Here is a 24,941-nt window from a genome sequence, read left to right as displayed (position 1 = left end):
GCACGCAGCCAATAGGGACGTCAGAGAGTGGGCGGTGGAAGAGGCAGGGTGATCGGTGAATCAATGAGGAGACCTGAATGGGGGTGGTGTAGGGTCTGGGATGAAGAGAGAAGCAGGACAGCTAATGGGGAAGCATGAGCGGGATTGGCATCTGGGTGGCGGGGTAAACGGAATGGCTACAGGCGACGGGGGCAGCAGGCAGCGAACAGAGAGGCCTGAAAAGTAGGAGATCCCAGGGTTGCGTAGGTAGGTGGTTGAAAGCTAGAGACAGTGAACAGCCAATGGGAGCCACGCGCCGGTGTCGTAGAGGAGGGGTGACGATAAAGGATGCAGCGAGCCAACGGGGAGTCTGTGAGCCTGCATGAAGCCTTCAAGGGGTGGTGCCAGGGCGGAACTATAGTTCTTATGGGGGCCAGAAGGAGCTTGAGAGGTGGTGTGTGAGTGCGTCGGAGGCGGGACTGGAGGGACAGAGCCGATGGGGATGAAGGCGGGAGCAAGGAAGAGAGATGGCAGATAGCCAATGGGGGAGCCAGAGCTAAGTGGAGCCCTCAAAGGGTAGTGCAAAGGGACATAGAAGCGAGATATGAAAGAGCAGAGCCTACGGGAATAAAGAGCCAATAAGGAAGCAGGAGGAGAGGACAGTGCGTAGGCAGTCTGGGCTATGGGGTGGTCAAGTAACAGAACCGTAAAATGCCTCTTGTGAGTGGATTTACCTGCTCCCTAACCCTCCGTGACTCCCCATTGCTCCTGAACTGTGAATCCCCAAAGCCCATCAAGACCTAGACTGCACTCTGGTGCGAAATCTAAGAAAGCAAAATGAACTCTCCTGTCGCAGTTACTGGATCTCCTCTGCCCACCTCTAAGCCTGTGCTTGAGTGTGACTAGGCAAGGATGCCCCTGATTGTCATCCTCGGCATTCTCCAGGACTTGGCACCATTACTGAATGAATGGCCAGATGAAAAATATAACTTTTTTGAAAGGTTAGCTTTTTCTAAGCAGCTCAGCAAAACACTAAGCTTGACTATGCCGCCAAGAGTTGATTAGGCATGTTGGCAGACACTGGCTAACATAATCACAAATCCAAGCCCTGTCCTTCTTGCCCCACTCAGTCCTCCACATCCCACAGTGGCCTCACCTCCTTTCTATCTGCCTCCATCTCTTCTGTTCCCTCTCCCAAGAGAGCTGCTCTTTCTGCTTCCTCCATCTAGTCAACTCCTTTCACTCTCCCTTTGAGGTCTCACCTATGGGAACCAAATTGTAGCTTTTGTCCACTGAGCATGTTCATTCATACATTTCTCCTCCATCCTAGGAGGATTTACTGAACATCTACTGTGTGAAAGGTTTTGACTCAAAGCATCCCTATGAGGAAGGTGGTCCCCCAGCAGCTACCTCCTCTCCCCCTCATGTCTCGGTGTCCAGGGGTCATGGGTCAGAAAGGAATATGTTCAGCTGCAAGTAACAGAAGAATCATGAAATAATGGGTACTTAAATAGAACTTTATTTTTGTATCACCTAAAAGTCCAATCTGGTGAGTAGTCCAGGGACTCCTTTCTACCTTCCCAATTAGGGGCTTGTCTGTGGCCAAGTCTAGACCCCCGACTCTCATCCTTTAACAGATCCTATCAGCTCTCCTTTTACAATATTTCCCAAATCCACCCTTTTCTCACCCCCTCCACTGCCAACACCATCACCAGTCCCCTGAACTATTGCAGTAGCCTCTCTCTCTCACTGGCCCCCCTGCTTCTACCCTTATTCCTACAGTCAGTTCTACACTCAACAATCAGAAGGATCCTGTTAAATCTCATCTGCTCACAATTCTCCTGTGGCCTCCTCCTACAAGGTCCTGCATTGATTAACCAACCCTCTTGTCTCCTCTCTGACCTTACCTCCTACACCTCTGCCTCTCTCTCACACTATTATAACCTTACAACCTCCTTAGCAGACCTTGAGAAAATCAGACACACTCCCACCCACCTCAGGGCCTTTGCACTGGCTGTTTCCTCTGGAATTACTCAGCGTGTACATGGATCCCTCCTTTACTTCCCTTCAAGTCTTTGTCAAAGACCCCCTTCGCTGGGGATTTTCACCCACCTCTTTGTGTGTTTTTTTTTTGTGGGGTTTTCTGTTTCTGTTTTTGTTTGTTTTTTTATATCTTTTTATTGATTTCAGAGAGGAAGGGAAAGGGAAAGAGAGATAGAAACATCAGTGGTGAGAGAGAATCATTGATTGGCGGCCTCCTGCATACCCCCTACTGGGGATCGAGCCCACAACCTGGGCATGTGCCCTGTCATGGAATCAAACCGTGACCTCGTGGTTCATAGGTCGATGTTCAACCACTGAGCCATGCCAGCCAGCCCTACCTCTTTGTTTAATTCTGCCCACTGTCCCCCAGAAGCCTTCATTGGAGAGGATGTAGTCCAGTACAGAGAAGAGGTGATGAACTCTGTCCTTCTCTGCCTACCTGACCCCCAGTTCTCACTCTGCAAGGGTCCTGGCTCTCAGCAGCAGCAGCCTCCCCCTCCCCCCCCACACACACACCCTGAGCCTCACTCAAGTAGCCTCCTGGGAATCTTTGGGCCACCACTCTCAGTTTTCCTCCTCTTTCTCTGGCCACTCCTGTGACAGTAAGGGAGAGATGGTCTGGGAAGGCATAAGGGAGGTTCAGCCCATACCTCTAACCCTGAAAGAAAAAACCAGCCCCTTCCCTTAGGAAGGGCAAGACTTGAGACAGGGAATGAGGCCTCAGCTTCTAGAACTGGCCTGGTTAATAGTTACTCAGCAAGTGTAAGAAATGTTCAGGCCCAAGTCCATGGGGAACAAGGGGTCAGCTTCCCAGGACTCCTTCTTGACAAGTACACTAATCCTCCCCACCACCACCACCACCACCCCCGGCTGCTTGCTCCCAGCCATATGACACAACTGTTAAGCCCCTGCCGTACACAGGGTTCCTACAGGTCTCAACCTGAGAACCTTACCCCACCTTGGTGCATCCCCTGGATGCCTGACACACAGGCCATATTTGGGTCCCAGACATGTCCCACCAACTCAGAAGCTTCAACCAGTGAAAGTTTTGTTTTGACCTAATGGTAGGGAGGGTTGGGTTTGTGTGTGTGTTTTTTCAATTGTCGTTGTTGGCTGGTTTTTTTAAGGTCTTTTTTTTTCTATTCACCTTTTTTTTTTCTTCTTATCTTCACAAAGCCAAGCCAACAGGCCCCCTCTGGGCTTTTCCAGAAAGGTGAGTCTGAGTTGAGGAAAGAGGCTCTCCTTTTATTGAGAGGGGAGGAATAGAGGCAAAGGGGTGAAGGGGTGGGTCTTGGGCACAAGGTTTGTACCATGTGAATAAAAAGCTGTTTCCAATTTCTCTTCCCCAGGCCTGAAACCAGTCTTGCGGATACTTTGGAGTGAACATTGGATGACACAATCCTGGGCCATGCCGGGCATTGGGGAGCCGGGGACTGGGAGTCTCAGCCATGGCCTGTCAGGAGAAGCTCCTGGGTGCTGGTCTCCCCTGTTGAGCATTGATTGGAGGTGCTCCCTGAGATGAGGAAATGCAGCCACCAATTCTTGGACAACCTTAACACCGCACAACCTTCAAGCCCCCCAGAAGAACCTGAGAACCTCCCTGTCATTGCATCCTAGTATTTAAAACCTGAGACTGTTGGGCTCAAGGAAACTTGGGGGTTTCAAAGTCTAGCACCGAAAGGCAGGGCCCCGCACCTGCCAGCTCTGTGATGTGGGACAAGTTTCTTGACTACTTCGCGTCTCCATTTTGTTCACCTGTGTAATGGCCATGATGTCAAGATGGACCTCAGCGGGCTTTGGTGAGGATTGAATGTGACCATGTTGTTGTTGTTGTTAACCCTCACCAGATGATATTTTTGCATTGATTTTTAGAGAGAGTGGAAGGGATGGGGAGAGACAGGGAGAGAGAAACATCGATGTGAGAGAGACACATCGATTGGTTGTCTCCCCCATGCGCCCTGACCAGGGCTGGGGATCAAGCCTGCAACCGAGGTATGTGCCCTTGACCAGAATTGAACCTGGGACCCTTTAGTCCGAGGGCCAGCACTCTATCCATTGAGTCAAACAGGCTAGGGCGTGAATGTGACCATTTGTGAGAAATGTTCAGCACTATGTCTGGCACATGGAGAATTCAAGATAAATGTCAGCTATGGGGATGTTGGCAGATATCTGGACTCCTAAAGCCTTGGAGACGGGCATTTCTCTAAGTCAGGGGTGGGCAAACTTTTTGACTCGAGGGCCACAATGGGTTCTTAAACTGGACCGGAGGGCCGGAACAAAAGCATGGATGGAGTGTTTGTGTGAACTAATATAAATTCAAAGTAAACATCATTACATAAAAGGGTACGGTCTTTTTTTTTTTTTTAGTTTTATTCATTTCAAACGGGCCGGATCCGGCCTGCGGGCCGTAGTTTGCCCACGGCTGCTCTAAGTAGAAAGTCACAAAGGCTGAGGCAAAAGCATCAGGCCATGGTATCCCTGACTATGAGCGGGCTGGGCTTCGTGAGGATGGGTGCATTAATACTGGGGTCCTGGTCAGGACCTTCCCCACAAGGTGGCCTCTGGGTCAGAGCTCTCAGGCCATGATGAAATGAGACTTTTTTCCCTGTCCTCAGTGGATGCTCAGTGGATTCTGGGAGCCAGTGATTCTCAGACTCTTCCATTCTGGGAACTGTGGGGCGTGGGGAGGACTCTCTGATTTTTTCTCCATCTAGTAATTTCCCTCACCCTCTGTGGGAAGATGGGTTGCAAGGATGTCCAGAGCTCCCCCTTCCTGGTCAGTAAGAACAGTGATGACCATAGCAATGCCACCTAAGGGGGAACTGAGGCCTGAAGCAGGGCAAATCCTCTGGAAACCCAGCCCTATTCCATTTTTTTCCCTGGTGTTTCCCATCCACACATAGGGGTTTGGTGCCTCTGTTTCTTTTCCCGGAGACCATCAAATAGCTTCTCACTCACAGAGTAGGGTCTGTGAACACCCAGGGCGCCCTGTGATTTATTTGATTTCTTGTCCTTTGTTGTTTTTCCTAACTCTACACACTTTTGTTTAAAAAAAAACTGTGGTTTCTCATGAGTCCTGTTATCTCATTGATAGCTCTCACCTCTGTGGTGAGGGGAAGAAATATTTTCAGATGACTTGTAAAGGGCAAGAGAAAAACCAAAATTTCAAAATTTCCGTTTAAGTCACATAATCAAGAAGAGGAGAAACGAGAGAGAGAGAGAGAGAGAGAGAGAGAGAGAGAGAGAGAGAGAGAGAACTATGAGAGCCCCCCCCACCCAGTGATAATAAGTGCACACAGTCATCGAAAAAAATTGGATTATTAGAAGAGAGAGGTGGCTTCCACACTGTGGGTTTTCTTCTCGGTATAAAAGCAAAGTTGTTTTTGATATATGACAGTTTCCCACAAGCCAGGCTGATCTTTTTCTGTCAGTCTACTTCACCAAGGTGAGTGTTCCCGCTCTTCCCCACCAGATGCGGGTCCAGTGGAAGAGATGACAATGAGGTAGGCACTGGAGGGTCAGAAGTCCTCCATATAGTCCAAACACATGCGGCTACTGTGGTCCTGGTCAGGTAAGGTATTTTTTACAATAATAATAATAAATGCCAGAAGACTGATAGGTAAAGTACTTAATCTATGCTTGGGTGGAGGCTAAGATAATTAAATTGATATGTAGATGGGTAGGATTTTTTAAAATATGTCAACTACCAATCTTTATGAATTTCAGATCTTTAAACAACTTGAAATGCTGTCCAGGTATAACTGGAAATTTCAATTACATCTCTCACCTCTCTTCGTCTCTTCTCTCTCAGTATCGCCCATCCTTCTGTCTCTATTTGCCCTGTCTCACTTATTCCATATTTATCTGACCCGCTCTTTCTCTGTCTGTTGCCCTGACTCAGAATTTCCGTCCTTCTGTCTTTATCTGCTATGACCATTTTTCCTGTCTGTGTCCTCTGTCTTGACCACACTCCATCTGATTCCTTTCCTCAGTCTTTCTCCCACCATCTCACCTGCTCTCTTGTCTTGCCTTCCCACCCAGCATACAGCACAGAACTTTATACACAGTTGGAGCTCAATAACAGTGTGTTGAGTAATGCTGATGAGGACATTTACATTTTATAAGAATGATCATCAATTTTGTGTGCTCCGATCAAAGGAGGACCATGAGCTGTTGGGTCAGGTTGTGGACTCAACCGAACTTGTTCTTGTATAAAAGGAGACCCTCCTGGAGGGCACTTGATGCCATTGTCAACTGTGGTTTCACTGTGTGGTCCTAATCCCAGGACCTTGTGTGTGTGTGTGTGTGTGTCCAGAATCCATGTCCAGGAACAGAACAGGCTGTTCAAGGCTGGGATGAGTTCGTCTCTGCAGGCTTAGCAAGTGCTCAAAAAGTTTTAGCTGTTAGTATTTTTTAACTCAATTAGAATCACACTATTTATTGGCTTTGTTACTGTTTTATTCAATTAATAGGAGCATTTTTGTAGATCACTAAAAATTGTTTCAACATATGATCTTTCACGGATGTCAAAACTGACCTAACATTGGCATGAACCATGATTGATTCGACCTAATACCCATCACTGGACATTTGAGTTGTTTCTCGTTTCCCCCCATAATCATCCCTGATTAGTCCCTTGGATTCCTGAAAATAGAGTTCTTATGGCAAAGGGTGTGTGCATTTTTAAGGTTTCTGACCCTCTTTGCAAACTGTTCTTCCAAAGGTTGTGCTGTTTTATGCTCCCTCTACTCAATCTAACCCTGGGTGGTTATTGTCATTTTTAAATCCTTTTCTCAACATAACAGGTAAGAAAAAAATTACCACATTGTTGAAATTTACATTCTTTGATTACTTAACTGTTTATTGACTATTTGTGCTTTGGGGGGTCTGGTGTCCTTCATCCTAATAGGGTGTTCATCTTTTTTTCTTATTGATTTACCATAGCTCTTTATTTAAAAGGATATTAACCTTCCATCAGCCCTACATATATAGCAAATATTTTCTTTTTCTATTTGTTCACAGTGTTTTGTGATACTTGTGATGTTTTTATATAGTCAAGTAGATTAGCCTTTTCTTCTGTGGTTACTGTCTTTGGTTTTGTGCTTAGAAAGTCCTTTCCACTTGAAAATGAGATGTGTTCACATGTGTTGGAGTCAGACTGTCTGTGACAAACCCAGCCTCACCCCAAGCCATCTGTGTGGTTTTTAGCCAGGCATCTAAACTTTCTGTACCTCCATTTCCTCATACATACTGTGATAGTAATAATAGTATCTACCTCAAAGGTGGTTGTGAGAATTAAATCTATTAACCATGTTAAGTTCTTAGCATAGGGCCTGGAATACAATAAACCCAAGATCCATATTAGATATTATTATTTATCTTTTTAATGGATCTGGAATTTATTTTAGGTTATATGATGATGCTGATATTTCAAAGTGGGCAGGGAGGGGTTAGTGGGAAAATGGACTAATTGTTCATTCAATCATTTTATTTTTCCCTTAATTATCCCAGAAACATTTATTAAACCATCTATCCTACACCATCCCCCAGTTTGGGCAGTCATCACAAATTCCATTCCCTGTAGTCATGGGTCTGTGTTTGGGCTTTCTTTTCTGTTCTGTTCCTCAGTGCCTGCTCTTATACTAGAGCCATACCACTTTGCTGATTATTCCTTTGCAACACAATACAATACCCAGCCCTAGGTGTAGCCCTCATGTTGCCCTTTGTTATTCCTCATCATTTCAGGCACCATCCAGAGGCCAGCAACTGTTCTTATTTGGGGCATTCTCTCTCTCTCTCTCTCTCTCTCTCTCTCTCTCTCTCTCTCTCTATATATATATATATATATATATATATATATATATATATATATATATATATATATATATATGTTTTCTCCTCTCAGAATCTCTCACTGTCTCTATTGTTCTTTGTCTCTCACTCTATCTCTGTCCCACCTCAGGTCTCTCCATCTCTCTTCATATCTCTTGTTCTGTATCTCTCTTCCCCTATGTCTGTCTCTTTGTGTCTCTCTTTGTCTCTATAAGTCTCTATATATCCCTGTCTCTCAGTCCCCTGGATAGAGGAGCAGTTGTCAACTTGAAGCTCTACACCTAACAACTCACCCTGACACAGAGTGGAAGGGCCCTGGCCCTCACCTATTCCACACCTCTCCCCCTCCCAGTGTATAAGAGAAGCAAATTAAAGCCCAGAAATGGGTGAGAGGGCCTCTCCCAAGTCCTCACAGAAATACATTGGCAGATTTGAGACCCTATCTCAGCTCTTAAGACTCTCAGTGGAAGCGTTGCTCTGTCTCTCTCCCCTACTCTGAGCTTCAGTTTACCTCTCAGCATCCATGAGGGGGCAAGGGGACATGGGTTGTCCCCCATCTGTTGCCATTCCTCATTCTGTCTTCTCACAGGTAGGACCCTCACTAAGGCAGGAGGATCCATGGTCACAGTGTGGGGCTTAGCCTCCCAAGAGCTAGCTGGGTGGGTCCCGGGGCCTCATGGGAAAGGAGGCCTGGTGGGCAGAAGAGGGTGGTGTTACTAGGAGGACATCGGTCAGTGGGTCTGACTATGGACAGAGCTCAGCCATGTCCCCAGAATTGACACCGGTTCCCAGCGCCTTTCCGGAGAGCCTGGTGGTGGTATCTCTACTAGCAAAGGCCAGGGCTTTTCCTGCTTCCTGCGACAAGGCCCTCACTAAAGGTGCACCAGCCTCAACCTTCCCTGTCTTCCTTCCCCATCTCCGGCAGAGTGACTGTGAGTCTGGAACACTGTCCCAGAATGGACAGGGAGTCTGAGGTCCTGCAGTGTCCATTCATAGATCACTGACATTTTGCTAAGCATTTCATGGAAGATGGGGATTGTTATTGTCCCAATTCACATAGAGCCTGAAGAGAATTGTAGCTAGTTAGTAGCAGAGCCTGGCTCCAGGCTGGGGAAAGGAGAGGGGGTAATCCTGACTCTCCTGCCTTCACAGAACTTGGGATGGAGACTGGGGGTGGGGGGGTTGTTATTGCAATTCCAGGCCTGGTAGGTGAAAGACCCAATGAAGTAGTGAGCTTTCTGTCCTTTTGGGAGTTTCAGTATGTTTGGATACCAGGAACATTGGTTCACATACTAAGAAGTTGGACCCATGGACCCCATAGAGTCTGTGGGTTTGAGATTCTGGGATCCTTTGAATCTAAGTAATGATGTCCCATGACTCTGGGGTTCTGGTGTAATACCATTTGAAGACCCTGAGGGTCCCAGTATCTGTAGGATCTGCATGGCACTCCTCAAGCCTCAAATCTTGGGCCTATTCTTGCCTGAGAAGGGCCAGGTCTACAGGGCCCGGGGCTTGTCATGGTGGCCAGATGGACGTCACTCACCACATCCGCCAGCACCCTCATCACCCCACCTGGGCCACACCAGCTGAAGGATAGGCCAGCCAATTCTCGGAACGAAACCTGTGGGGTTGGGTGTCTGCCCCTTTGTCTTCCTCCTCGGTGCCGATGAAGCCCAGCGCATCCGGCCGCTGTGACGTCAATGGCGGAAAAATCTGGGGAAGTTGGAGGCTCTGACAACCGGGCCCAGATGCAGACCCCGATATGAAAACACAATCTATGTCCCAGAAACATCCTCCATGCGTCTTCTGAGAAATAGTCAGAAAGGGATGCCCCACCAGACAGTGCAGGAAGCTGGCTGCCCAGCCCAGCCCTCCCGTACCCCACTACCAGACAGACCATACCCATGTCCCCTTTCTCAGAATGTATCTCTGCTTCCCTGAGTCAGGCCATTCCACATGTGTTTGGGGAGGAGATTTCTTATAAGCTCTGGCCAACTGTCCAGGCAGCTTCAGAAGTGACCGCAGGAAGCTGTGTGGACCACGCCAGGGTAATGGAAAACATCCACTCACTAGTTTGCTCTACTTCTGTAACAAAGTACCACAAACAGGGTGACTTAACAGAAATGTATTGTCTTGGTTCTGGAGGCCTGAAGTCCTAGATCAAGGTGATGGCAGGATTGGCTCCTTCTACAGCAGTGAGGGAGAAAGTGTCCAGGCCTTCCTCCTAGCTTCTCATGGTTTCCTGGTAATTTTTGGCATTCCTTGGCTTGTAGAAGCATCACCCTGATTTCCACCTTCCTTCATCTGCTCATTCCTTCACGTACCTCCTCGTTGTCACTGATGTTCTCTCAGGCTATTATCCTGAGCCTTCAGAGGCCCAGGCTCCTGTTTCTCACACAGTAATGTTCTAACCCCGAGAGGAGACTAAGAGTTGAGGATCTGAATTTTCACCCCACCTCCCTCAGCACCACAGCTCTGACAACCCCCATGGCTGACAGCAAAGAAAGGAAGGTGCAAGCTGTTCTCGGCAGCTGTTTGCCCCACCCTGTACTGTTGGGTGATGCGGGAGACACACACAGCCCACAGCAGGGGGCCTGTGAAATGTGGACACACACACACAACCTTTCTGGAGAAAGCAGTGGAGCTCCCAAGTCACCATGGAACTGTGGAATGCTGTACCTGGGTGTCCTCTTCAGTAACATGGAGGTTGGACTGGGCAGTCCCTTCTAGCTCTGACTTCCTCTAGGACTGGGGTTACAGGATTCTGGGAAACCAAAGCCCTGCCTGTTGGGAAGTATAGGGTTCTAGAGCCACTATGAAGGGATTTCTGGATTGGCCTTGGACAGGGGAAGAGGAGGAAGAGTGGGCATTTCAGGCAAGCCAAACGGCATGAGCACAAAGGCTTTGGGGCAGGCTGGGGGTAGATTCTGATAGGGACTGAATTGAGGAGCTCCCACAGGCCCCGGCTCAAGAGAGCCTGTCTCTCCTCGTCTGGCACCTGCCATGTCAGTTCTGTGCAGGGTAGAGCCCAGAGATGACCAGACTCCTGTACTCAGCCGTCCATTCAGCATTTCCACTAGTATGTCTAATGCCAGACTTTTCATGTTCACCCACACCTGGACCATCATCACCCCCCTACTTTGTTTCCCCCATCTCCCTCATCCCAGGTCACATCAGCTCTGTCCCTACAGCTGCTCTGTCACTTTGACTCTCTCTCTCAGCCCCAGATCCAAGCTACCAGAAAGTTTTCTGACTCCACCTTCCAAACATGCTCAGAATCTACCCACTTCTCACCATCTCCACTGTCACCATCCTGGTCTGTGCTACCATCGTCACTTACTGGGACTGTTGCAGTAGCTTCCTCACTAGTCCTCTATATCTGCCCTCACCTTCTTAGAGTCTGTCCCTTCACAGCAACCAGCGGGATCTTTTGAGTCCACATCCCCTGCCACTCCCAGATATGCCCAAGTCACTGGGGTAAAATTATGTTCCCAGAAGAAAATCAGAGACCAGCCCCAGTGGGATCAGCAAAGATTGTGGGATCAGCAAAAGTTGTGTGACCGATGCCAGGTTCAGGGAGGACTGGAGGGCTGAGGCCTCAATTCAAGGCCTCAAGTGGTGGGGGAAGGAGCTGAGACCTACCCTGGCTGAGGCCCCACAAACCACCATGAACCCCCAGCTGCCCTCTGGAGAACACATCCCCACCAGGGCTGTGCCAGCATGTTCAGGCAAGCCACATGCTGAATGGTGCAAGTCTGCACATGGGACATGTGTATGAACACACACACACACACACACACACACACACACACACATGTTCCTGACACCAATGTGTATGTATGTGTGCATGCACCCATGATTAGAGCTGGGGTCTAATTGTGGGATACTTCGGGACATGTCCCAGCCAATGACTGCTCTGAACAGAGGGGGTGTCCACATGGTTCAGGTGGATGAGTATTTTGCACACCACCAACACATGTATAACTCCTTCCCCTATGTCTCTACAGCCTGACTTTGGACAAGGACCCAATGCCCAACCCCAGGCCTGCCAAGCCCTTGGCCCCTTCCTTGGTGCTCAGCCCATCCCCAGGAGTCTCATCCAGCTGGAGGGCTGCACCCAAGGCCTCAGACCTGCTGGGGGCCAAGGGCCCGGGGGCAACCTTCCAGGGCCGGGACCTCCGAGGTGGGGCCCATGCCTCCTCCTCCTCCTTGAACCCCATGCCACCATCACAGCTGCAGGTGAGGCCCGGGGCCCAGAATAGAGCAAGCAGGGTGGAGTACCTGGGCCTACAGGTGCCGACCTTTACTGTGGCACCGGGCGGGGGGCCCGGCTGGGGAACAGGAAGTGGTTTTCTGGGTCCCAGGCAAGTCTGTGACTTATGCAGATGTCACGGGGCTAAGAAAGTCCCCACTTAGCAGGTCTCAGAGATCCGAGGCTCTCCCCAAACTCCCAATCCCTCTCAGGAGAGGAGACTTTATCATGGTCCCACAGGTATGGCCATGTGTCCCCATCCCCATGTGACAGAAAAGAGGATGGGGCCCTAGGACGTGAGATGACAGGGTTGAGGCCAGTTCTGCCACTTATTAGTTGGTTGATCTTGTGAAAGTCACTCAATCTCCCTGAGGTTGAGTTTTTACATATGTATAAAGGGGATGGTCCTAGCACCTACCACGTGAGGTTGTGGTGAGGAGCATATGAATTCAACATTTAGAACAGTGAGGATGAGGACAGCATCTCTCCTGCCTGCTTTCTCCCCCCAGCTGCCCACAGTGCCCCTAGTCATGGTGGCACCTTCTGGAACACGGCTGGGTCCTTCGCCCCACTTGCAGGCACTCCTCCAAGACAGGCCACACTTCATGCACCAGGTATGGCCCGTGACTGGGCAGGGAGGAGGGAGTAGGTGGGGGAATTGGGAGGAGGACAGGTGGAACCATAGTCCATATATGCCCCCAGCTCTCAACAGTGGATGCCCATGCCCGGACCCCCATGCTGCAGGTGCACCCACTGGAAAGACCAGCTATGATCAGCCTCCCGCCACCCCCTGCTGCCACTGGGGTCTTCTCTCTCAAGGCCCGGCCTGGCCTGCCACCTGGTAATACCACACCCCACAGCCCCACAGAATCCCAGAGCCCCCCCAAGTCCTTGACTATGAGCAGTGTAGGCTGCTGAATTGTGGCCCTCAAGTGTTAGGTGTCAGCTTTTATCATCTCGGAAACTCCAACCTCCGAAAAATGTCAGGCTCAGAACCTGAAGGGTACAGAACATCAAAATCACGGAACCAGATCTTTGCAGAGTTCATCAAAATGTCAGCACTTGTGAATGGCAGTCTTTGAGCTGTTCCACCAAAAACCTTGGGCGTTAGGGACGCCAGAGGCTCAGGAGGGTGGGAAGCTCAAAAGGAGAGGCCTTGTGGGCCAAGCTCCAGAGCCCAGTTCATAGTCTCTGTCTCCAAAGGTGCCCTGTCCCTACCTACAGGGATCAACATGGCCAGCCTGGAGTGGGTGTCCAGGGAACCAGCATTGCTCTGCACCTTCCCAAGCCCTGGTGCACCCAAGAAAGACAGGTCAGTGGGAAAAGCTGGGAAGGACCCTTACCTTGGTATTCCCTCCCCTGACACCTTCTGTCCCCCCAGCACCCTTTCGACCGTGCCCCAGGGCTCCTACTCACTGCTGGCAAATGGTGTCTGCAAGTGGCCCGGATGTGAGAAGGTCTTTGAGGAGCCAGAGGACTTCCTCAAGTGAGTAGCCCAGGCCTATTCCAGTCCAGAGCGGTCCCCAGTTTGTGGGAGGAGGTCTTGGGTGCAGGTCTCAGCTCAGGCCTCACCCCGGTAGGTAGTAATTTGATAAAAGAGGCAAAAGCTGAGCCCTGGCTGCTGTGCTAAGTGGTTGGAGCATCGGCCTGCACACCAAAGGGTTGTGGGTTCAATTCCTGGTCAAGGGTATGTACCTACAATCCCAGTACCAGTACATACCTACAATCTCCTGCATGTGAAGGATATCCATGTGTCTTTCACATCGATGTCTCTCTCTCACACACACACTCCCTCCCTTCCACTCTCTCTAAAAATCTATGGAAAATATATCCTCGGGCTCTCACTGGTTTAGCTCGGTGGATAGAGCATCGGCCTATGGACTGAGGGGTCCCAGGTTCAATTCAAGTAAAGGGCATGTGCCTTGGTTGCGGGCATATCCCCAGTGGAGGGTGTACAGGAGGCAGCTGATCGATGTTTCTTTCTCATCGATGTTTCTAACTCTCTATCCCTTTCCCTCTCTGTAAAAAATCAATAAAATATATTTTAAAAAATTATATATATATATATATATATATATATATATATATATATATATATATATAAAATCTCCTTGGTAAGGATTAAAAAAAAAAAAAAAGAGGCAAAAGCTGAGACTGAGAATTCAAATCCAGGCTCTGTCCATCACTGGCTATAAGATCTTGGGCAAGTTGCTTAGCTTCCCTGGGCCTTGGTTTTCTCATCTGTATATGGGGCATAATAATGTATACTATTATTTACCTGTACTATTATATTACAGACTAAGAAACAGGCCAAAGAGGTTCAGTGTGTTGATCAAGATTACCAAGTTCCTGAGTGACAGAGCTGGGATTTGAACCCAGGCAGCCAGGCTTCAGAATCCACACTCCTACCTGCTTTGCCCTTCTACCTGTCATGCCAACACACCAGGCTGATTTTATTGATCCCCAAAGTCCCAGCTCCTCAAAATGGCTTTTGCTGCCTCTTCTTAGCCTCATCACAACTAGATACAAGATAACCCCAGATACTACACACACACACACACACACACACAGTCACACACTTTCTCCAACCCTACCCAACTATCACTGGCAACTCAATGTATCCTATCCTCTTCACCACCAGGCCTTCCCTCCATCTGAATGCCTTCCCTGCTCTCACCTACCTGGCTGCTTCCAGCTTACCTCCTTCTAAGTCATCTCCAACACCCTGGCCAGGCTCAAGTAGCCAGCTCAGGCCTGGCACAAAGGAGATACCACGTAGCATGTGTTGAAGGAATGGTGTGAGAGGGAGACTGAGGTAGAGGGGTTAGAGGCTGAGCCCTCCCCATTGAGAACATTGAGCCACGAGGCCAGGTCTGCCATGGTCACCTGCATGGACTCTTCCCTCTCCCCAGGCACTGCCAGGCAGACCATCTCCTGGATGAGAAGGGCAGGGCACAGTGTCTCCTCCAGAGGGAGGTGGTGCAATCTCTGGAGCAGCAGGTGACATGGGGCCGGGGGTGACGGTGGGGGGATGGTGGGCAAACCTTATGTCCACCCTGTGCCAGAAGCTGAGCTCACCCAGGATGGAGACTAACATAAAGGAAGGAAGGGGGAAGGGCACTCCCAGAGAAGAACATAGCCTGAGCAAAAACATGGTGGAAAGAGGGCAGGTTGAGGTTTCACTGTGTATTTGTCCTCACAGCTGGTGCTGGAGAAGGAGAAGCTGGGTGCTATGCAGGCCCACCTGGCTGGGAAGATGGCCCTGACCACGCCTCCATCTGTGGTAAGTCACCCCAGGCCTCATGGCAGCACAGACTGCTGGTGGAAGGGGACAGGGAAGGGCCCTGCAGTGTGCAGGGGACCTATCCTTACACCTAGGCCCTGGGATCTGTGGGCCCGTTCCCAGCTCCAAACATGCCCAGATCTGAGAATCTGTGCCCCTCCACTTACAACCCCTCTGACCCTAAGCTCTTGAAATATCATAACCTTGTTTTCAAAGCCACATCAAGTAGCCAGACACTTAATGAATGCAGACTGTGTGTCACTGGCAGGACTGGCTGTATAACTTGCAGGGCCCAGGGAAAATTTAAAATGCAGGCCTCGGATTTCAAGGTGGCAGCCACAGAGCATTAAACAAAGGGAGGGCCCTGTATGGCTGGCTGTACAGGTCACATGCCCATGAGGTGGGCCCTGGGTGACGGGTCACAGGCAACACTTCTGATCCCTTGGCTGGTGTGAACTTACTCAGTCCTCATGATGTCACTGTAATGTAGGCACTGCTATCATCCCTAACCCCCAGATGAGGGAAATTGAGGCCAGGCAGACATAAGTGACTTGGGTAATAGAGGAGCCCAATTCAACCCCAGCTCAAAACCCCCAGCATTGGTGAGCTACACACACACTAGTGCCCACACCACAGTCTGATAAACACAGCTCATGCTGCTTTGTGGGAATACATATCAGACTGGAGTTGAGAAGAGAGCACCCTTGCTTTTAAGTGTTTTGTTTTGTGTGTTTTTTTAATTGATGAAAGAGAGGGAGAGAGAGACATGAGAGAGAAACCTGGACATGTGCCCTGACCAGGAATTGAACTGGTGACCTTTTGGGACAACACTCAACCAACTGAGCCACACTGGCCAGGGCATGGCGCCCTTAGTTTTAAAAACACTCACTTATTTAAAATTCAAGTGGAAAGTTTCAGCCTCCAGGTCACCAACCTCTCCCTCACCACACCCAGGTGTCATCTGACAAGGGCTCCTGCTGCATTGTAGCTGCTGGCACCCCGGGCACCACCCTTCCGGCCTGGCCTGGCCCCCAGGAGGGCCCCAATGGCCTGTTTGCTGTGCGGAGGCACCTCTGGGGCAGCCATGGACATAGTACATTCCCAGGTAAGAATAGTCTGTGCCCTGCATGGTGTCCCTGAAACCCTGACCCCAGACTGACATGCAATGGAGTGAGGCTCCATACTGCTCTTCCCCACCACCACCACCTGGCCTTTGGACAAGCACATCTGCTTGCAAAGCTTCCTCTCCGGGTGCCGTGGCCTGTAGGCTCCCATTAGGATCTCAGATGTCTAGCCCTATCTCCCCTGGGCATTGGGGCTTCAGCTATTCCATTTGGTCGTCAGAGAGAAGGGAGGGAACTACCTATGTAATCTCCAGGGACTCTCCCTCTCCCCCTCAAGGGAAAATGGGGTGATTTGTCCAAGTTCACCAATCCCCTACTACCCAAAACGCCTGGGCTGTGGGTTTACCAGGGATCAGGGCTCTTGAGTGTCATCCTGGTTCTACCACTTAACAGTTACGTCTTTTTGGTGTGTAAGTTACTTCCCTTCTTTTAAACCTCTGAGAGGTTACACCCCATTTTGGTGGGAGTGGTACAGAGTAAGTGACACAAGTTACATCCAGTGCTCAGCAAACAGTAACTGATCATGGGAAGAGCAGAGGGTAGGAGAGGGAGTGAGGAGGTTTAGGTGGGGCCTGACTCCTCTCCCCCCTTGGACAGAGATCTTCCACAACATGGACTACTTCAAGTTCCATAACATGCGGCCTCCGTTCACCTATGCCACTCTCATCCGCTGGGTAAGCAGGGCAGTGCAGGCCAAGAAGGAAGAGAAAGACGGGGTGGGGACCTGCCTCCCAAACTCCAGCCTCCCTCTAAGCACCCCCAGGGAGGGCTCCTGCATGAAAAAAAAAACTACACCTCAGATGTGATTCCCCGTGCCAGCTTCACCTCAGACCTGCCCCCACCCCCAAACCTAAACCATCACCCATGCCAAAGCAGGCCAAATGCTGGCCTTAAACCCACTCCTTTCCTGATGTCCACCTCAACCCCATACCTATCCGCCTTCCAAAGCTGTAAAATCACCCGAACACTAATCAGATCTCTGCCCCTTGCCCTAAACCCCTTCTAGGTATTACCCTAATTCCTTCCCATCCCCGATGTGCCCCAGTATGTCAACACATCCCCCAGCTAGACCCCATCCCTAACCTCTTCCTTTTAACACCTATCTGACCTTTAACTTCACCCCATCCAAACCCCTTCATCTGAATCTCCCTAATGCCTTCCCAGAACCTTCACCAGAGCCCACTCAGACTTTCAACTTAGGCTCATACCTAACACCAAACCTGAACCTTAACCTAACCCCCACACAATGCCACACAGTCTCCTACCTGGCCCCATCCTGACCCTGAACATCATTGCAACTGTAATAACTGCCCCTTAACTTAATCCCATTCCTACATCCAAAAAGATCAAATACCCTGACCCTTAGCCTCACTCCACACCTAACTCCAGCCCTGTCCCTAAACAACTATACACAATTAACCTCAACTTCACCACAACTAACCTCATTCTTGATCCTGAGCCTAACCACATCCCTGACCCATAAAATAGATAACTAGGTAACTAGGCCAATCTCTGACTCCTAACCTAATGCCACCTGGCATCCTGTTATATGCCCCATGAATAGTCATAGTCCATCCCCAGCGTGAGTCTAACCAACCCCTTCCCTGACCTTTAACTCTGCCTGGCCCTTTACATCTTCCAAGCCCTTAACTTGACCCTACCCCTAGCCCTTAATCTTCCCAAACCTTGAAACCTCACCCCTATAGAGAACCCCCACTCCAACCCCATCCCAGACCTTTAACCTAACTCCAGCCCTAACCCTGAGCTGAACTCTGCTCTAAACTCAGCCTTGATCCTTTACCTAACCCCATCCCGGCCCATTCTCACCCCACTTCTAACCCTGTCTCTGATCCATCACCTCCACACCATTGCCCTCCCTCCCTTCTCCTGCCCCATTTCCACCCCATGTCAGATGCCCCTCTCAGCCCAACTTTGGGGGAGCACATGCTCTTACCCCCATACCCCTGAATTCCAGGCCATCCTGGAGGCTCCTGAGAAGCAGCGGACACTCAATGAGATCTATCACTGGTTCACACGTATGTTCGCCTTCTTCAGAAACCACCCTGCCACCTGGAAGGTGAGTACCTCTGGAGGTGGCAGGGCCAGGATGGTCTCAAATGCTACCAGTACTGGGCCAAGCCTGGGGCTGGGCTTGCAAACATGATGGGAAGGGGCAGGAGGCTGGTTTTTAGTAGGGACTGCTGACATCAGAGGATGACGGCCCACCCGTTGCCTCCACCCTGGCCTGACTGGCTGCTCCTCCTTCCACAGAATGCCATCCGCCACAACCTGAGCCTGCACAAGTGCTTCGTGCGGGTGGAGAGCGAAAAGGGGGCTGTGTGGACCGTGGATGAGTTTGAATTCCGCAAGAAGAGGAGCCAGAGGCCCAGCAGGTGTTCCAACCCCCTAGCTGGCCCCTGACTGCAAGCCAAGGAAAGGAAGGAAGGACAGGGGCCAACATGTGGGGCAAAAGTGGCTGGGGGCGGGGGTGACAGGCCTGGACATACTCGCAGCGACCAAGAAGTGCGTGCAGGGACCCTACTACCAAGCTGACTACCCCCCCCCCCCCGGATCATATGCTCTGCACCAAGGCTGCTCAGAGGGACCTCAACCCCGCACTCCCATCATAGCCCCCCACGACAGGCTCTCCAGGCAAACTAAGCCTTCACAATTGACCACACACACAGCCTGCCTTGGGCACTCACAGGCAACCTAGGGCTGAAAAAAAGTCACAATCCTGTCCCTTGGACTTCATACAAACCCCCAAACGAAGAGCCTGTCTCAGTACACTCACACAACCTCAAATCTGCAGTCACACAGACAATAGCACCTGAGTACGCCTGTCAACCCACATACCCCGAAGCACACTCCCTCAGCCAGCCTCCAGGCCCCTAGGTGCATCACAGGGGGGATGCCTACACACCCACACAGAAGCAGCCTTAGTGCCTTCAGGGTCTCAGGTCCTAGAAAGCCACATAGACACATACCAGTCACACACAGTCTTACGCAGCTCCTACCATTTACACTTGGTCACACAGTCCATTAGAACTCACCTGCACACCACGCACACCCAGTGGGTCTCAAGTCCCACACGACACACATGGTCACGTACACTGACTCGCCAAAACATGCCCTGGGTCTCACCTGCCACCCACGCCCTGCCCCGCCCTGAGCCCTGTGCCCCCATCCATGCCTCAGCTTACACTGCAGACAGAGCCCCTCATTTATTTGGAATCGAAGGCCCCAACCCCCAGTATTGTCCCCAATAAAGTGCAGCCAAGCTCCCAGTGTCTGGATGTTCACCCCAAATAAGGGTTGGGGTCAGGTGGGCAGGTGTCACCACAGCAGGAGGGACTGGACAGCAAACACAGGGAACAGCTAGGGCAAGCGCCTGGCCATCACTTCCAACACCCCAAATCCCTGCTGAAGCCTGGGGTGAGGGAGATCTCTGCCTGCGGCCCCTCAGGTCTCACGGACCCGCCCCAGGAGGCCAGCATTCTCCTGGCGAAGGGCCCGATAGTCCTCTTGGATCTTCTCCAGGTTGCTGAGGGTCTTCTTGCCCATCTCCGTCTCGATCTAGGCAACATGAGTGATGTCCCTTCAGCAAGGAGGCCCTCTTTCCCAGCTCCTGCTTGCCACCCATCCATCATAGCCACTCGGGGCCCTTCCTGGGCTCCTCCCACCCCTAACAAAGTCTTCTCTGTCCCACTGCCAGGCCTTTTTGTGTGTCATCCCTACGTGGTAGGATTACCCACCACATACATACTCAAGCTGAAGCCTCTGCCAACGCCCCTGGGAGGCAGCCATAGGAGCCTTTGGGGCTCAGAGCAGGCCACCGACCTTTTCCAGGTCAAGTGCATGGCTAAGGAGCAGGGCAGAGACTCCAGCCATAAGCTGTGTCTGCTTCCATAGCCTATCATGGGACAAACTGAGCTGTCCCCTGGCCTGCCTTGGTTTCCCCTCCCACCCCCAGGCCTTACCTGCTCCTCAAGGTCTCGAACCTCACGCATGATGGTGCCTGTGTCCTCAATGGTCTGGATGAGCTGGCTGCAGTTCTGGGAACAGCAGGAAGACAAGGCTTGCGCCCCCAACCTGGCCCCTCCCCAGCCAGCCCAAGGCATGCTTCTCCACTCACCTCATGCAGGGCAGCTAGATACTTGTAGGCCTTCCGAACAGCATCATCCTTCTTGGCATCCTGAGCAGACAGAAAGGACCTCAAAGGTATCAGTGGGCTGCCCCCCTACACACCACCTGCAGGACCCCACAAGGCCACCCTCTCCCACCCCCATGACTACATCCTCCATGGAGCAAAGCCAGGCCTGAGCATCAGTGTACCTGCAAGGCTCACGGAGGGCCTATGCCCAAGGCAGCCCATAAGCACATGGGCAGGCAGCAGCTCAGCCCCACGCCCCCCCTCCACCCGACCCCACCTGCCCCACACCTTGAACACAAGCTCATCAGTCACCGCAAACGTCCGGTCCAGCTTCCCAGACAGGGAGTTGATTTCCTTCTGAAGCTCCTTTGTATCAGACAAGATCTGGCAGAGACCAGGGCCGTGAGCCTATGTCTGGGGTAGGCAGCTGACCAGCTAAAGGCTTTCCTGCACATGAGCTCACATCCAGACAGGGCCTGTGTCACTGTGTCAGTGGGAACTGGAGTGTACTGGGTGGGACTGCTTTGGGTCATGGTGTGGCTCTGCCTATCAGAGGGTGTGGAATCCCTGTGCAGCCACACAACACACATTTGCCCTTTGGGCATGTCTGCCCATAGGACCCACCCTCCATGGCCATGGCAGCGCACCTTAGTGATCTCTTCCTTTTGCTTCCGGATATTGCCCACAATCTCCAGGATGCGCTGGGTATAGGCCAGCCGGGACACGTCTCTGGGCAGGGTCTCCAGCTCGGACACCTAGGCAGAGACACGGCAGGCACTCCCCAGGACCCACCCCCACCCACTCTGAGCCCCCTCAGGGCTCCAGAACAGGCCTTACCAGCTGCTTATAGACCTCTTCCTTCCTGCGAGCCTCCTCAGCAGCTGCCCGAACACTCTGGTGCAGCTCCTGGATCTCTGCCAGCCGTCGAGAAGATTCCAGCTGTCAAGACCCCACAGGTAGAGGGCAGTAAGCAGAGCATGGGGATGGCCTCCTAGGAAAATACCAAACCTATCCCACCTACAGCCCAGGACCCCACCACCTACCTCTCTGCAATCCTGGAGCTTTCGGAGGTGGCGGTACTCAGCAAGGAGCGGGACCCGGTGCTTTTCCCACTGGCCCGCCAAATGGATGACCCGCTGGGCACTACTCTCTACCACGAGCTGGGAATGGTGGTAGGAGGGTAGATGTCACACAGTCTGGGCACTTCCACCTCTGACCCTCCTGGCCCAGCCCCAGCCCAACCCCAGCCCCAGCCCCACCTGCAGCTTGGCAAGGTTGGCAGCCCCATCTGGCAGCAGCTCCACCGCCCGGCTCTTCAGGCGCAGGGCCTGCTCCCTCTCGGCCATGCTGAGCTCAGTCTGCCGACACTCGGTCTCCACCTGGTAGCCAAGGACTCCCAGTCCCAGTCAGTGGGGGAGTTCGAACACACACCACAGGCTCCCAGCCCACACTGAGCCTGGGAAGCCCTGGCCCAGTCCGAGCCCCCATAGATAATGCCACACCCCTCCAGCCCCTATGGACCCCTTGGCCCCTCCTGAGAGCGACAGAGACCTATACGCAGAAATGGGCACCCACAGGCCCCTGTGACTCCTCTACCTCCACGCTGACCCGCAGAAGCCCTGACAAGCCCCAAAACCTCCTGCCCGTACAGACCCATCATGCGCCACAGATGCCCAGAGATGCCCACACATCTCCTGATTCTCAGATACTTGCAAGGCCTGACGAATGCTCACAGGCACTCTCACCCCTACAGGTCCACCAAGCCCTGAATCATGCATCCCCCTCGATTCTCCTGAACCCTCAAGAGACCACACATCCCCTATAAATCCTTCTGATACCTACAGACCTCTACAGAGTACCTCTCATCCCCCTCAAGCCCCTCTCCCCCACCCTAGCTCTCTAGCCCAGACTTGTGACTGGACCCCAGACAGCAGCCCCACCCGCACCTGCACAAGGCCGATTCCCAGCGTCTTCATGCTGGCTCCAATCTCTTCAATGTTACGATTCACTCCCTCTAGCTGCTCCTGAAGGGCTTCCAGCTCCTGCTCTTGAGCTGCCCACATGTCCTGGGAGGAACAAGCCAGTCAGGGTCAGGGTGTCGGGCCCAGTAGACAGGCAAGGGGCCAGGACACACCTCACTGCTCTGCTCACCTGTTCAGGCCACCGGGAGGTGGACAGCACCTCTGACACCTGGACTGCCTGGGCCTCAGGCTCCTGGGGGAGTGAGAAGGGAGCATCTCGCTGTCAAGGAAGGCCTTTCCCCTCACAGCCCAGCCTCAACAACCCCCATGAGCACCTTCCCAGCCCATTAAACAGCTGATGACCGATAGTCATACCCATGCCCACTCAACAGCTGATGACTATCAGACTGTGACCATGTGAGGATCAAGGCATTCTCTGCGAACTCAGACTAGAGTGTTTGCTCACAAAGAAACCTCCCTGATCCTGATAGCTCCTGCTCACCTGCCCTATCTCTGAAGCCCCAACTGCCCATGAGAAGGATGAGTGCCCCTCTGGGTGACCATCCAAGGAGTGCCCAGAGGAAACTTCCTGGGGAAGCCTGGAGTTTGCACAACGAACTTCCATCCTTATATAGTTCCCACCCCTCCACCCTTTCTCCACTGGACTCCTCAGTACTAGCCCCTAGTTCGGAGAGGCCACACCTGGTGGGAACACAGGCACCTGTGTGGATAAGGTATGGTGTTTGTACATAAAGCAACCATCCAAGCCAGTCTTGGCCCCATCCACAGGCCCACTGTCCACTCAGGCCCACCCACCAGATGGAAGGTGAACTTCTCTGAATGTGTGAAGCGGGAGCCCTTGGGAGCACCAGTCTTGGTCCCAGCACCCCAGGCCTGCAGCAGCTCTCCCAAGTCTCGGGCTTGTGGGGATGGCCCCAGCTGGCCCCAGGTCTGACGCAGATGTTCAGCCAGGTGCTTCTGCAGCCGTTGCCGCTGAGCCCGAGTATCCTCCTGAAAACAGAACGTGGGGCAAACGGGACAGTGTAGAGGCCTCCTGTTCATCCAAGGCCCTGCCTCTTCCAGGAGCCACCTGACAAGGTGCAACTGACAAATCACTCCCTCCAGCCACTCCCACTGAGGGGGCTTCCAGCCTGCTTTCCTGGCCCACGGGTCTGGGAGGTCTCCTCTTCCTCACAGCCACACTTCTCTCCACCTACTCACTCTTCTCACTGGAGGAGAATGTGGGAAGGTGGTGAAGAAAACCTGCAGGCCCCAAATCAGAGAGTGACATGGACAGGATATGTGGGGACAGAGCAGAGACAGAGTCAGAGGTGCTGGTCAGAGAAGGGGGTGGAAGCAGAGAGAGAAAGATAAGAACAGGGATAGTTTTGCCCTAGCCAGTTTTGCTCAGTGGATAGAGTGTCAGCCTGTAGAAACAGAGGGTGAGTCAAATGAAACAGTATAGAGTCTCGGGTTCGATTCTGGTCAAGGGCATGTACCTTGGTTGCAGGTAACCCGGCCCTGGTCAGGGTACATGCAGGAGGCAACCGATCGATGTGTCTCTCTCACATCAATGTTTCTCTTTATCTCTCCCTCTCCCTCCCACTCTCTCTAAAAATCAATGGAAAAATATCCTCGACTGAGGATTAACAGCAACAACAAAAGAATAGGGGTAGTTTTGCCCAGCCAGCATGGCTCAGTGGTTGAACATCAATCTATGAACCAGGAGGTCATGGTTCAATTCCTGGTCAGGGCACATGCCCAGGTTGTGGGCTAGATCCCAAGTAGAGGGAGTGCAGGAGGCAGCCCATCAATGATTCCCTCTCATCATTGATGTTTCTCTCTCTCTTGCTCTCCCTTCCTCTCTGAAATCAATAAAAATATTTTTTTTTAAAGAACAGGGACAGTTTTGAGACAACTGAGGCAATGTGATTGTGAATGGTATTAAGAGATCATTGTGCCCTAGCCAGTTTAGCTCAGTGGATAGAGCATCTGCCTGTGGACTGAAGGGTCCTGGGTTCAATTCTAGTCAAGGGCACATGCCTGGGTTGTGGGCTCAATTCCCAGTAAGGGGTGTGAAGGAGGCAGCTGATCAATGATTCTCTCTCATTGATGTTTCTTATCTCTCTCTCCATCTCTTTTCCTTTCTGAAATCAATAAAAATATATATTTTAAAAAGAAGAGAGAGATCATTGTTAATTTTTGTTAGGTGTGAAATGGCCCAGGGGTTACATTAAAAAGTGAACGCCCTTATGAGTTAAGTATTTAGAGTTAAAATGACATTGTCTGGGTTTGCTAGAATTTAATACAGAAG

At 51.5% G+C, this 24,941-nt stretch overlaps 2 protein-coding genes across 4 annotated transcripts in view; one reads left to right on the top strand and one right to left on the bottom strand.

Annotated features, from left to right (window-relative positions):
• Positions 1 to 44: 44 nt before the first annotated feature.
• Positions 45 to 19,699, top strand: FOXP3 (forkhead box P3). Of its 3 annotated transcripts, XM_059678519.1 has the most exons (15): positions 45 to 980; positions 3,199 to 3,235; positions 3,372 to 3,821; positions 5,495 to 5,593; positions 11,862 to 12,093; positions 12,616 to 12,720; positions 12,809 to 12,947; positions 13,331 to 13,418; positions 13,488 to 13,592; positions 15,019 to 15,106; positions 15,309 to 15,389; positions 16,344 to 16,494; positions 17,111 to 17,187; positions 18,489 to 18,590; positions 18,785 to 19,699. In XM_059678519.1, the coding sequence occupies exons 5-15, from the start codon at positions 11,884 to 11,886 to the stop codon at positions 18,932 to 18,934; spliced, it is 1,296 nt and encodes a 431-aa protein (XP_059534502.1). In that variant the 5' UTR covers positions 45 to 980; positions 3,199 to 3,235; positions 3,372 to 3,821; positions 5,495 to 5,593; positions 11,862 to 11,883; the 3' UTR covers positions 18,935 to 19,699. The 3 variants fall into 3 exon arrangements, with proteins under 3 accessions (XP_059534502.1, XP_059534501.1, XP_059534503.1); XM_059678518.1 differs by having other exon boundaries at positions 13,331 to 13,592; XM_059678520.1 differs by lacking the exons at positions 45 to 980; positions 3,199 to 3,235; positions 3,372 to 3,821; positions 5,495 to 5,593 and having other exon boundaries at positions 11,851 to 12,093; positions 13,331 to 13,592.
• A 13-nt stretch (positions 19,700 to 19,712) lies between these two features.
• CCDC22 (coiled-coil domain containing 22) overlaps positions 19,713 to 24,941 on the bottom strand; it is a 14,950-nt gene continuing 9,721 nt past the window's right edge. The window contains 11 exon segments of the mRNA XM_059678513.1: positions 19,713 to 20,089; positions 20,494 to 20,568; positions 20,649 to 20,708; positions 20,955 to 21,050; positions 21,314 to 21,421; positions 21,504 to 21,605; positions 21,710 to 21,826; positions 21,926 to 22,045; positions 22,613 to 22,732; positions 22,818 to 22,880; positions 23,444 to 23,638. Of these exon segments, the coding sequence (XP_059534496.1) occupies positions 19,976 to 20,089; positions 20,494 to 20,568; positions 20,649 to 20,708; positions 20,955 to 21,050; positions 21,314 to 21,421; positions 21,504 to 21,605; positions 21,710 to 21,826; positions 21,926 to 22,045; positions 22,613 to 22,732; positions 22,818 to 22,880; positions 23,444 to 23,638 (1,170 nt within the window). The 3' untranslated portion in view covers positions 19,713 to 19,975.

This window comes from Myotis daubentonii, chromosome X (assembly GCF_963259705.1).
Source record: "Myotis daubentonii chromosome X, mMyoDau2.1, whole genome shotgun sequence".
NCBI classification, from domain to species: domain Eukaryota; kingdom Metazoa; phylum Chordata; class Mammalia; order Chiroptera; family Vespertilionidae; genus Myotis; species Myotis daubentonii.
Note: the sequence above shows the minus strand (reverse complement) of the source record. Positions and strands in the feature narration are given on the sequence as shown.